Here is a 12,144-nt window from a genome sequence, read left to right on the forward strand (position 1 = left end):
TTTTTGACTAAACTACTACATAGCAAACGTCTTGCAACTCACTGTCGCCGTGCATTCTGCCGTGCATTTCAGAGTGCTCAGCATAAACTCTGGAGATTGCCAAACATGAGACACGGCACTGCAGGGCAGCACTAAGTGAACTAGCTGAACCAGGGTTGCCTCGTAGTTTCCCCATCAACAATGATGGAGCAACCTTTGTTAAAAGCACCAGTCCTACTGGACCTGAGCCAAACACTTCGCCACAGGCATTGCAACCAGCAACTGCAGAACACCTGGGATAGCTCCTGTGTTATGGCCACAAGGGGTGGAATTCAAGGTGCTCCAAGAAGCAGTTGATGAAAAGCTTGTTAGCCTATTATAAACAGAGCCTTACAGGAAGCATTTCACTTCTTGGTCCTGGGCCTTGAGGCCTTTGTGTATAGGTCCCAAAAACTGTATTAAGAAATATTTTAAAGCATACTGATCTCAGCTCCCAGCTGGGGCTTCATTAGCTTCGGGGCTGAGAGACCCACCAAAAAGGAGTGAAAATAAGAATGATACTCACAGACCACAGACTGTCACCTTCAACTTCTCCTCCAGGATGCTGATCATCTTGGGCAGCTTCACCAGCACTTCAAATTTGGGCAGCACTGCAGAAAAGAGACCAAACGGAACCGCAAACTCAGTGGAAAGGGGGTAACATGATAAGGAGAGCTTGTTATTGCTCTAAGGCTTCTTTCCCAAGCGGACCCAAAGCATTTCATAGCCTTTCTCATTGGCCTGATTTACCGAGGTTCTGATCACCTGCAACTCCCACTGAAATCAATGGAGCTACGGTTGCTCAGCCCCTATTAAACTAATGCCATATTAGTATGGAGATTACTTCACCTGCCACCAAAATACAGCTGCCTCAGAGCTGGAACACGGCAGCCAGTCTGTCCCACAATGGTGTCTGACAGTAGACACATTTATTAAATAAATCACATACATGCATACACACGCAGAGGGAGCTAAGCCTAAACCCGGGTTCCTTCAGTTCCAAAATCACACGCCTCTAGCCAAAGGAGATCTCCCCTAGCTGCTGGCAGGGCAAAAGCCTTTTCTCTTCTCTATGAGCCAGTCACTAGAGGGCAGCATCACACACGCCAAGCCAGCCACACTACACAGCAGTGTCCTAAGAGAGGCAGTGAACACTTTCTGTGGGGGGGACTGCCAGGAGGCGTTTCAGGGAGGTAGGATGGTAATGGAACTGGAATGTGGTCAGGGTACTGGGGTTCACACCCCTGCTCTTGCAGAAAGTTCCTCAGGACTTTTATTAACCAGGAAGAGTCAGGGCCTTGGCCTTGTAGCGCATCTGAAACCTCAGGACTCCAACAAGCACAGTGCCCCTAGCACCAGGCTGCTGCACTGGTGTCAGCACTGACTCAAAGGGGAGCACAGTCCTGTCTGATTGGAGCCTTTCTAAGGTGGGTGTGTGATGTATGGCTAGAAAGGATTAAACATCCTGCAAAATAAATAACCTTCAAAAGACATGTGGGGAAATAATGTTTGTGTTTTTGTGGATTTCCATATGTATGAGTAGGGTCGACAATGTAATCAACAGTCCCTATCTATGCTGTATTCTGATCATTCAGAGGTTAAAAGAACATCCTAGCGTTTAAATGAATTGTAAACATGGGATATCTCTGTATTCATCTCTCTTTGAAATGCACTGTGAATGGTGGAGAAACAAGCAAATGGCCTTATGTTAATCCATATAGCTAAGTACTGGTGATGGACCTTCTTCAAAGTCATCCTAATTACCTTTTGTTCCCGGAGGAACTCCCAACTTGCCAGAGAGGACATGAAATTGTATAAAAGATCCTTGGGTCCTGACACTGTCATCTCAGATCTGCTTAAGCTTCATTGGGGGAAGTTTGAGTCGCAAGACTGAGGTCCCAGTTATGCTGGTTCGCCCTGAATAGGATATTTGGACATTGAACTATAACCTATGAACTATTTCCAACTACAAAGCTCACCATCTCTGCTATGAATCTGAACCTCAATGAATCGAACTCATGTCTGTATGTATATTGCTCATTTAACCATACTCCCTCTCTTTTGTTTTTTTAATACATTTTAGTTTAGTTAATAAGAATTGGCTGTAGCGTGTATTTGGGTAAGATTTGAAACATTCATTAACCTGGGAGGTAATGTGTCTGATCCTTTGGGATTGGTAGAACCTTTTCTTTTATATGATGAAATAAGATTTTCAGAAATCATCATATTTGACTTAGGTATCTGGATGGAGGCCTGAGGCTGGATCACTTTAAGAGAAGTGTGGTTTTTGGACTTCTGAGTAACCAGTAAGGTAATAAAGAAGCTGTTTTATGCTGGCTTGGTAAATCTAAGTATTGGAATATCCACCAGCTTTTGAGAGATTTTCTGCCCCATTCTTTGCAGTTCACCCTAATTGAGTGACCACAGCTGGCCCCCACTGGGACCCTGATCACAGGTTGTCTACCACTCCAGCAGTGAAGATCTTGTACTGGTGGTGCTGGGTGGAAGATTCACTGAGTTCTCTGGTACTCGACCCTCAAGATAGACAGTAAAGGACAACTCTGAAGAGGGCATTACCCCAACCTGTGGGAGTACAGACTCCTCCCTGCCCCATTCCAGCTGTACAGAAAATGCTGATCAGACCAACTGACCCATTCAATCCAGCCTTCATTCTCCATTGTCAACACCTTGGATCAACTACCAGCAACTGGCTTGACACTATGAAAGCAGCCATCCTTACCATATTCCTCCACAGTAAAGGGGTGTTGCACCTTGTCCCCAGAGCTCTTCTGCACCACCACTTTGTAGGTCCCTTGGATGGGCTCGGAGGTGAGGGGGAAGGAGAGCTGGGTGAAGCCCCCTTTTAACTCAACTTCTTGCCACTGATACACACGGTTCTTCTGTGGGTCCTAGAGGTGTCAAGACCACAAGATTACTTGGACAGTAAGGGGTGATGTCGGTGAGAAATGAAAAGCATTGGCAGAGTTGTGTGGGGAGCCCAGGACTGGAATATCAGGAAGGTTGCCTGGCAGTATTTGGATGCATTATTGACACTCTGGGGGGTAAAGCGTATCCCTCTTCCAGTTAGCGCTATGGATCTAAACAAAGTCAGCAAGAAGCAGCTTGAGGCAGCCAGGGGCTGATTGCTGCCCACGGTGAGATGTGATAGTTCTGAACATGAAGTAAATTCCTCTACATACCTCGATATAGGCCAGTGGAACCTGGAAAAAAGTGCAAAAGGGAGAATGAGTTTAGAATTCATACCAAATGGAAATGTCAACAAGTGCAGAAAAAGATCAGAGACATTAATGAAAACGAGAACAGTTTGAGTGACATCAGCTAGGCTACAAATTACCAGGGCTATGGATCATCGTGCTTCAGGCATAAGCCAATCACCAGCTAAGGCCTGGAAAAAATGTCCCTCCATGGGACAGCACTACATAATGAGATGTATTATGAGAGTTTTAAAGCTTCCTGCGAGGCATGTGGCACTGGCCCCAGTCAGAGAGAGGACAAGGTTAAAGTAGATAGACCATTGGTCTGTTCAGCTCTAGCAGGAAGGCAAGATAGCAGCATGGTGGATTCAAGGTTGTGATCTGGTATAGCAGGGAGGAGAAATACCAGGATAAATGGTCCAATTGCAGTGATCTGGTATAGACTCATAGACTTTAAGGTCAGAAGGGACCAATAAGATCTTCTAGTCTGACCTCCTGCACAACACAGGCCACAGAATCTCACCCACCCACTCCTGTAACAAACCCCTGACCTATGTCTGAGCTATTGAAGTCCTCAACTTGTGGTTTAAAGACTTCAAGGTGCAGAGAATCCTCCAGCAAGTGACCCGTGCCCCATGCTGCAGAGGAAGGTGAACAAACCCCAAGCCTCTGCCAATCTGCCCTGGAGGAAAATTCCTTCCTGACCCCAAATATGGCGATCAGCTAAACCCTGAGCATGTGGGCAAGACTCACCAGCCAGACACCCAAGAAAGTATTCTCTTTAGTAACTCAGATCCCACCCCATCTAACATCCCATCACAAGCCACTGGGCATATTTACCGCTAATAGTCAAAAATCAATTAATTGCCAAAATTAGGCTGTCCCATTATACCATCCCCTCCATAAACATATCAAGCTTAGTCTTGAAGCCAGATACATCTTTTGTTTCCACTGCTCCCTTTGGAAGGCTAAGGGCAGCTCCTATGACCCTAGTAACAAGTGAATTTTGCTTCATGCTGAGGTGGCTAACGGCATGTTGTCTGTGTGTCATGTCATTCCCAAATCTTTCCAAGATTGTAATGAGATGACTTTATGAAGTAGTCTAAAGGAGGAGTCCTAGAGTGTCAGAAAGCACTGGGATACCCCTGGCACTAGAGCCCCACCTTAATCTGAGGAACACCTCCTCTTGAAGGGATGTTTCTCTCATCCTTTTCCCCTTACTGATGACTTAATGACTAGCATACTTACCAACCTATTCAGAGGATGGAAGTTTTCATCCAGATAGACAACTCGAAACAGGACTGAGAGAGACAGACAGACAGAGAGATTTCCATGATGAGACATTCAGCCACCAAATCAGGAAATGTCAGTCATATGGCATGATGGGGAATGGGATATGGAGTCTTTCATCTCTATGGACTTGGGTTCACTACAAAATTAGGTCATGTTAGAATAAGATCTTGAAGAATCATGTTAATTAACACAATGTGAAAAGCAGTTTTGCAGTCATTGTAGACATGGACAAGTCATATTTCACATGGTGGCTACTGGTCATGGGTAAATGCTACTGGAACCGTAGGATTCACCAGGACCAGCTGACACAATATCAAACGCGGCTTGTTTATGCCTACACTGATTGAAATGTTGTCTGTAACATCATGTTAATTAACACAATCCCTCAAGGTCGTGTTCTATATAACAAGGTCATGTTAGAAAAGACAATCCCTAGGAAATCAGCTCCACTCCAGCACCAGATTGATCGCTCTGAGCCATTACTCTCAGGCTGAGAATATTGGCTCAGGATGATCAAGGAAAATAGTACAGAGTTTTCCACCTTCAGGGCACCAGTTCCAATTCAGCTCCAAGTCATGGGGATGGATGGCACAATCGACATGACTTATGGAATTCTTTCGCCTCTATGGCACTTACTCCACGTCTATAGTGAGCAAAGTCAGTTTCCATCCTGAAGGCTATTTGATTGCCTATGTGAAATGAGTTGGTTGGGCCTCAGTCTAGTTCTTAGTGGGACAAGTATCCAAGTCATAAAAATACATCATTGCAGTGAGTGACATCTCCTCTTTGGTGGTCTCAGTAAAGAGAATGAAAACTGCCTAGGCCACAGAGTTTGAACTCCCTCCGGGCACGCAGGCAGTGTGTGTGCGTGGCTTACATTGGTGCTCCCCAAGCTGTACCTATGTGGGGGATAAAAAAATTCTTCATTCTCCGGGGACTATTGATCTGGCACCTTCAGTGCACTGCAGATGTCAGGCCAATGTGGATCCAATGCATATAAGGGCTGTGGAGGATTTCCTGAATGCAGTTCCCCACCCGATTCCCTGTACCTGTTTGTCCCGGTTTGTAGATGGGTTTGTCCGTCTGGACAAAGACCAGGCTCTTTGAGTTCTTGACCAGCACCGATTTCCGGCTCCTGAACTCCAGCGATGGCCCCTTCACCAGCACCGTGAGAAACGCTGCTGATGAGCTGTTAGATTTGGGAACCTGGAGAACAGTAAAAGAGATGCTGCCTTAGAGACTCCCCTCAACAGCCTCTTTAACTGAACCTGCCTTTGAGAGATGAGGGCGTCGTGGGAAGCCATCACAGGCCCAACCACAGCGGTGACAAGGATTAGAGTAGGGGGCAGGGGCACTCAAGCTGACCTCCCCTATCTCCACATTTCCACTAACATCCCCTCTAACGTGGTGCTTTGCAACAACAGGGCCTCCACCAGCTTCCTCCACCCCAGTCGCTCTGACTCTGACAAATTTCCCCTTCATGTCTTAGCCCAAAATGTATCTTCCTTTTTTCTTGCCATCTGCAGAGATTGGGAATAAACCCCCTTTCTCCTGTTATACTGTTCCCCTAAAGGGATTCGTCCACTGCAATCCTGACTCTGTGGAAGCTTCTTTTCTAGATTAAACATGTTGACTCCCCGCACCCAATCTCCAGTCTACGTGTGACAAACCCTGGCTATGTACACTGTATTCATCAGCTGGGATTTAACATCAGACCCAAAGGCCAGGTCCCTGTCTCCTGAGCTAAGCGAGTACTCTTGTTAGCTCTCAGTTAGTAGCAGGGTGTTAGTCACCGAGGTAGCCAGTCAGACTCATGACCACACACAATACACCCATTTATTACACCCACAAGACAAGCTATTCCCAAGCATCTGAGGTCCGATCTGAAGGGCCATTTGTACTTAACTGTGGCTGCTGGAAGTACAGTGAGATGAACCTGCTGAGCGGATGCCCGCTACCACCAAATGGTGAGATAGACCAGCAGGAGGGGTAGAGCAAACCCAGTCCCCTCTCCTGGCCAATAACATGAGGGGATTGGAAGGCAGCTTGCTTTCTGAGGAGCCAGTAACAGCCACGGCCAGCTGAGAGAGGCTCAGGAGCATTTAGCAGAGAGCAGACTGCTGATGGCAGCAGGATACAGGTGCAGACAAACCCAGTGAAGAAGCAGTAGATACTTGGAGCAGGCAGCCCTGCAGCCAGAGAACCAAACAGAGGTTGGCATGGGGCTCCGTGAACAACAGAGGCAGCAGCCCTCCAAGACTTAAAGGTGCAGTAACTGGAAATAAACTATTGCAAAACCCTTGCTCTAGACCAGCAGTTTCCAAACTGTGGGACATGACCCCAAATGGGGTCACGCCATCAGCAAATGGGGTCTCAGCAATCCCTACTGTGCAGAGGATGCCAGTTTGCTCCACACAGCATGGCCTCACATGTATGGGGCAGGCAAGGTCACGATGCATGGAGAACGCCATTTTGCTCTACAAAATGGCTTCCTCTGCACAGCATGACCTCGCACACACCATACATCATATTGCATAGACGATGACACTTTGTTCTTCAAAATGGCATCCTCCATGCTGTCCCAGGAGGAAATAATTCATTAAAATTTGGGAACTCCTGTTCTAGATACCGGGGATTTGCCTGGGGAAAACATCAACATGATTTGACCAAATGGTAGACACAGGGAACAGGGAAGGTGCTGCGGTGCCCATAAAGGGGAATTGCATAATGGGAAGTTTAAGACGGGCCTTGTAGCCTAATCGTTGCCTATAGGTGAAACAACATGCAAGCAGATGTGAGTCAACTGCTACATTTGATGACAGGACAGGACAACACAGAGGGACCCCAGTGATACATCAGACTAGGGGACTGACCCTTGCCAGTGGGACCTGCAGGCTAATTGCCCTTCTAAAAGCAAGATGGTCTAGAAGGGACATCCCAGCTATTAGGCCTGAAGAGCCTCATTGGACAAATTTTGCCTTGTGTCCTCTAGTGGACCACCCCTGAGAGGACAAGTTTGGCAATTACTGTGTTCATCTTTGCTTGTAACTCACTTCTCTGATGCCATTTGCATCTTTCCTGCCAACCTTACTAAATAACCCTTTCATTGGAGTTAGCATTACAGTATTGCCAACCTCAAGAGATCAACCATCAGCATCAGACCCTAAAAAATCATGAGATGGTTCCAAAATCATGAGACCAAAAAAACCAAACAGCAAATCATGTTTTTTATTGTTTTTTCACTGTTCAAAACTCCCCTCTACTCCTCTGGCTATGTGTGTGGTGATAATTTCAGGTAGAAAAGTCTACCTTTCATGCACCCAAAACTGCACACCTCTCCCACAGCACCCCCTACTCCAGCATCCCAACTCCTTCCTGTACCCTGATTCCCCCCACAAGTCCTTCTGCCTCCCTCACATGCCTGCTGCCACTGATTGGGGGGACCCTGAGGAGGAACAGTCAGTGACTCTTTCCTCACCATTGAAAACTATCACGAGGAGCCACAGAGAACCTGGCCACTGTTTATGATGCACTGCACTGTGGGATGCAACTCACACAGTCATCTGGCCCAGCCACTAAAACCCTTGTAGCTTCCTGTCCACACTGGCTAGAAACCATTGCAGTAGCCATCTGGATAGCATCTGTCTTGGATGGTGTAGATGCAACAAATCCTGCCTCTTGGTGGGGGGTTAGCTAGATGACCCTTGTGGTCCCTTCTAACCCTATGGTTCTATAATTCTAAGGTTCAGCAGCAGCTGGCCTTGAGTTAGAGCTCTCGTCCCAGGTGTTCCAAAGGACCGAGGAGAGTTTCTAAGAATAAGAAGGGGAGTGACTTTGCAGAGAGGACTGAGAAAGTTTCCAGCAGCAGAGAGGGGGATCTTGAGGCTGGATTTCTAGCAGTGGGGAAAGGAGTTGAATATGGAGTGGGAATTGGGCAGGTCAAGCACAGGGCAGGGCAGGCCCCAGTCCAGGCAACCTCCTCTATTCTCAGACTAGCTCCACTTAGTTAACCTTGCTAAACAACCAGAGCTCCAAGAGTTAATCCCTCTGGTCACTATCCTTATTGCTTTACTGTTGTGACACAGATAATAACCGTTGTGGGGGTCAGATACTCACTGTGAACGGGACGCACTTGAACACGTCCTTCTCTGACACCACGTCTGCGATCAGGCTCCTGTTCTCCCCTGCGTATTCCAGCGTGGTGCTCAGCGTCACGGACTCGTTCAGGTGGGTCAGCTGGATACAGACCTTTTCAGGAATGTTGGTGTGGATCAGAAAGGGCACTAGCACCATGTACTGCCTGGGAAGGGGAAGGGAACAGGTCAGACAAACCAGTTTGATGGTCTCAGCCTTTGCCTTCCAACGGGAGCTGTATATTTTATCCAAATGATGAGGACTTTTCCTTTGTGTCTGTAACATATTACCAAGGGAGGTGCTAGTGAGTGAGGAAGGGCCAAGGTGACAAGTGGAACAAGACTGGCAGCTGTTAATGCTAGCGTCTGACATTGATCCACTGCCTGTACCCTGCCTGTACCCTGGTACAGCAACAGTGGCATTGGCAACTCCATGCCACACCCTTAGTGCAGGGTGGGTATTAGAGAGGAGTGACGAATGCCAGAAATGACCACAGATGTCCCATTTGCTAGATAATGTAATCAGGATTCACAAACACTCTTTCCAATGGGTAAACAATAACAGAGTGTTAACTCCAGAGCTCTTTTTTACAGTCTGAGACGTGACCTGCAAAGCAATAGAAACTAGAGACATAATGTGGCAGAGAAGAGGAGTACTTGTGGCACCTTAGAGACTAACAAATTTATTAGAGCATAAGCTTTCGTGGACTACAGCCCACTTCTTCGGATGCATACAGAGTGGAATAAATATTGAGGATATATATATACACACATACAGAGAGCATAAACAGGTGGGAGTTGTCTTACTAACTCTGAGAGGCCAATTAAGTAAGAGAAAAAAAATGTTGAAGTGATAATCAAGCTAGCCCAGTACAGACAGTTTGATAAGAAGTATGAGAGTACTTACAAGGGGAGATAGATTCAATGTTTGTAATGGCTCAGCCATTCCCAGTCCTTATTCAATCCTGAGTTGATTGTGTCTAGTTTGCATATCAATTCCAGCTCAGCAGTCTCTCGTTGGAGTCTGTTTTTGAAGTTTTTCTGTTGTAATATAGCCACCCGCAGGTCTGTCATTGAATGACCAGACAGGTTAAAGTGTTCTCCCACTGGTTTTTGAGTATTATGATTCCTGATGTCAGGACACAATCAACTCAGGATTGAATAAGGACTGGGAATGGCTGAGCCATTACAAACATTGAATCTATCTCCCCTTGTAAGTACTCTCACACTTCTTATCACACTGTCTGTACTGGGCTAGCTTGATTATCACTTCAAAATTTTTTTTTCTCTTACTTAATTGGCCTCTCAGAGTTGGTAAGACAACTCCCACCTGTTTATGCTCTCTGTATGTGTGTATATATATATCCTCAATATTTATTCCACTCTGTATGCATCCGAAGAAGTGGGCTGTAGTCCACGAAAGCTTATGCTCTAATAAATTCGTTAGTCTCTAAGGTGCCACAAGTACTCCTGTTCTTTTTACAGATACAGACTAACACGGCTGCTACTCTGAAATGTGGCAGAGATTATTTAGTAAATAGTACAAGTTATTTAGTACAGTTACTACAAATGGCCACGAGGTGGTGCTAGATCTTAAGAAAGGACTGGAGCAAATGCACTTTACATGGTCTCCCTGGGACAAAATTTCTCCCTTCTCCTGGACCCCTTTGCATCTCAGCCAGAGCTCTGGGACTCTGCCAGGGTCAAACACTGAGCCTTGGTCTACACTACAAACTTATGTCAGTATAACTATGTCACTCAGGGGGTAGGGTGGGTGGGAAATCCACGCTCCTGAGCAACACAGTTATACCAACCTAACTCCCGGTGTAGACAGCGCTATGTCAACAGGAAGGCTTCTCCCATTGACATAGCTACCGCTTCTCGGGGAGGTGGAGTACTCATGCCAATGAGAGAAGCTCTCCTTTCGGCGTAGGTGGCATTTTCACTAAGTCCTACAGTGGTGCAGCTGCAGCTCAGTAAGTGTAGACAAGCCCCTGAATCCAGGTCTCCCACGTGGCAGAGCGGAGTGTTAACAAGTAGGTGCCACAATGCTCAACCTCTTGAGAGCCCAAGTGCCATCCTGAGACACAATGTCCACACTGCTAGTTTTCATGAACTAGCAGGGCTCACGCTAACAACACAAGTCTGTAGACCCAGGCTGGGAGGCTCCTTCCCAGATGCAATGTAGACATACATCAGAGAGAGCCTGGGAATCAAACCTGCCTCTCCCACGTGGCAATGGAGAGCACTAATCTCTAGGGGGCAGTAGTAGGCCTAGCCTTCCCAGTACTCCCAGTGACTGCCACCCCCAGAGTAGTGAGGAATTGGGACAAGGAATCGAGCCCTTTGCTATCAGCACAGAGCATTAGCCCTCAGAGATCTCTCTGCTGGGTGGTATGTCGGGGGGCTTGTATGCATCTCAGAGGGAACAGGGGTCAGTGCTAGCAGCACTGTTATCTCCTTCAATCTGTTTGCATAGAGGAAGCACTGACCGCATAGCTGCCGTCTTTACCTATGTTTGTTAAAACCTAAGAGCTGCTTTGCAGTTGCCCCCAGTGATTTTCTGGCACCAGAGGAGGGAGCAGTATTGCCAAAGCCCCGGGTGAGAGAGTCTCCCTTGTGACAGAACCCCTTACTTTTACCTATTAACAGTTGGAAGGGAGTGCATGGGCAATGAGAGAGAGAGAGAGAACACAATATAATGCACCGACCTGCTGCCAGCCATCCAGGGATCTCAAAGCACCTTATAGACCTTAATGAACTCAGCCCTCCCTCCGTCCTCACACATACACACCATGTGTTAGCAAGGTATCAGTATCCCCATGTTAGTGATGGGAAGGCAGAAGCACAGAGCGGTGCAGTGACTGCCCCATGGTGACAGAGTCAGTCAGTGGCAGAGCCAGGAATAGAACCCAGGACTCCTGATTCCCCAAAAACAGCATAAGCCCCCTCTCCGTGTGCAGCTTACGGTTCGGTGGTGGGTGAGGTGTTTCCAGGGAGGAGGAAGAGGAGCAGGAGGAAGATGTTCGAGCCACCGGGCAGCCTGTCCTTCCCCATGATGCAGAGTGAGAATGGTGAACGAGGCAGACACACAGACTTGTCCGCTGGCTCCCTGCACCCTGGCTGTCCGCTGGGTCCACCCCTTTATACCTCTCTCTGCAAACAGCCCCCGGGACAGTAAGATAAGGGCAGGGAGCCAGGACCATCTGGCAAATAAGAAGAGGAACGTGAGTAGAAGCTGGAGCCAACAACTCTGAATCAGGGCACAGAGAGGGATCTAGCCAGTCCCTGACAAACTAGGGGGAGGGGGTGAAGTAGGCTCTGTCTGACGGGGGAGAGGGACAGAAAGGAAGGTGCGGGGAGATGGCAGAGCAGGCAGTGGCAATGAGAACCTCCTTTCTGATGGAGTTCAGCATGCAGGGCTGGCCATTTACGTTGAAGCAATGCTAAATGAGGTGCTGTGGGAAGGGGAAGATGCTCCTTCA

At 47.4% G+C, this 12,144-nt stretch overlaps 1 protein-coding gene across 1 annotated transcript in view; it reads right to left on the reverse strand.

Moving 5' to 3' along the window:
• Positions 1-11,790, reverse strand: part of A2M (alpha-2-macroglobulin) — a 46,357-nt gene extending 34,567 nt beyond the window's left edge. The window contains exons 1-7 of the mRNA XM_054040223.1: positions 11,628-11,790; positions 8,643-8,826; positions 5,576-5,732; positions 4,482-4,534; positions 3,219-3,239; positions 2,759-2,927; positions 545-629 (exon numbers count right to left, since the gene is read on the reverse strand). Of these exons, the coding sequence (XP_053896198.1) occupies positions 545-629; positions 2,759-2,927; positions 3,219-3,239; positions 4,482-4,534; positions 5,576-5,732; positions 8,643-8,826; positions 11,628-11,716 (758 nt within the window). The 5' untranslated portion in view covers positions 11,717-11,790. The remainder of the gene's footprint in view (positions 1-544; positions 630-2,758; positions 2,928-3,218; positions 3,240-4,481; positions 4,535-5,575; positions 5,733-8,642; positions 8,827-11,627) is intronic.
• Between the last annotated feature and the right edge of the window lie 354 nt (positions 11,791-12,144).

This window comes from Malaclemys terrapin, chromosome 1 (assembly GCF_027887155.1).
Source record: "Malaclemys terrapin pileata isolate rMalTer1 chromosome 1, rMalTer1.hap1, whole genome shotgun sequence".
NCBI classification, from domain to species: Eukaryota; Metazoa; Chordata; order Testudines; family Emydidae; genus Malaclemys; species Malaclemys terrapin.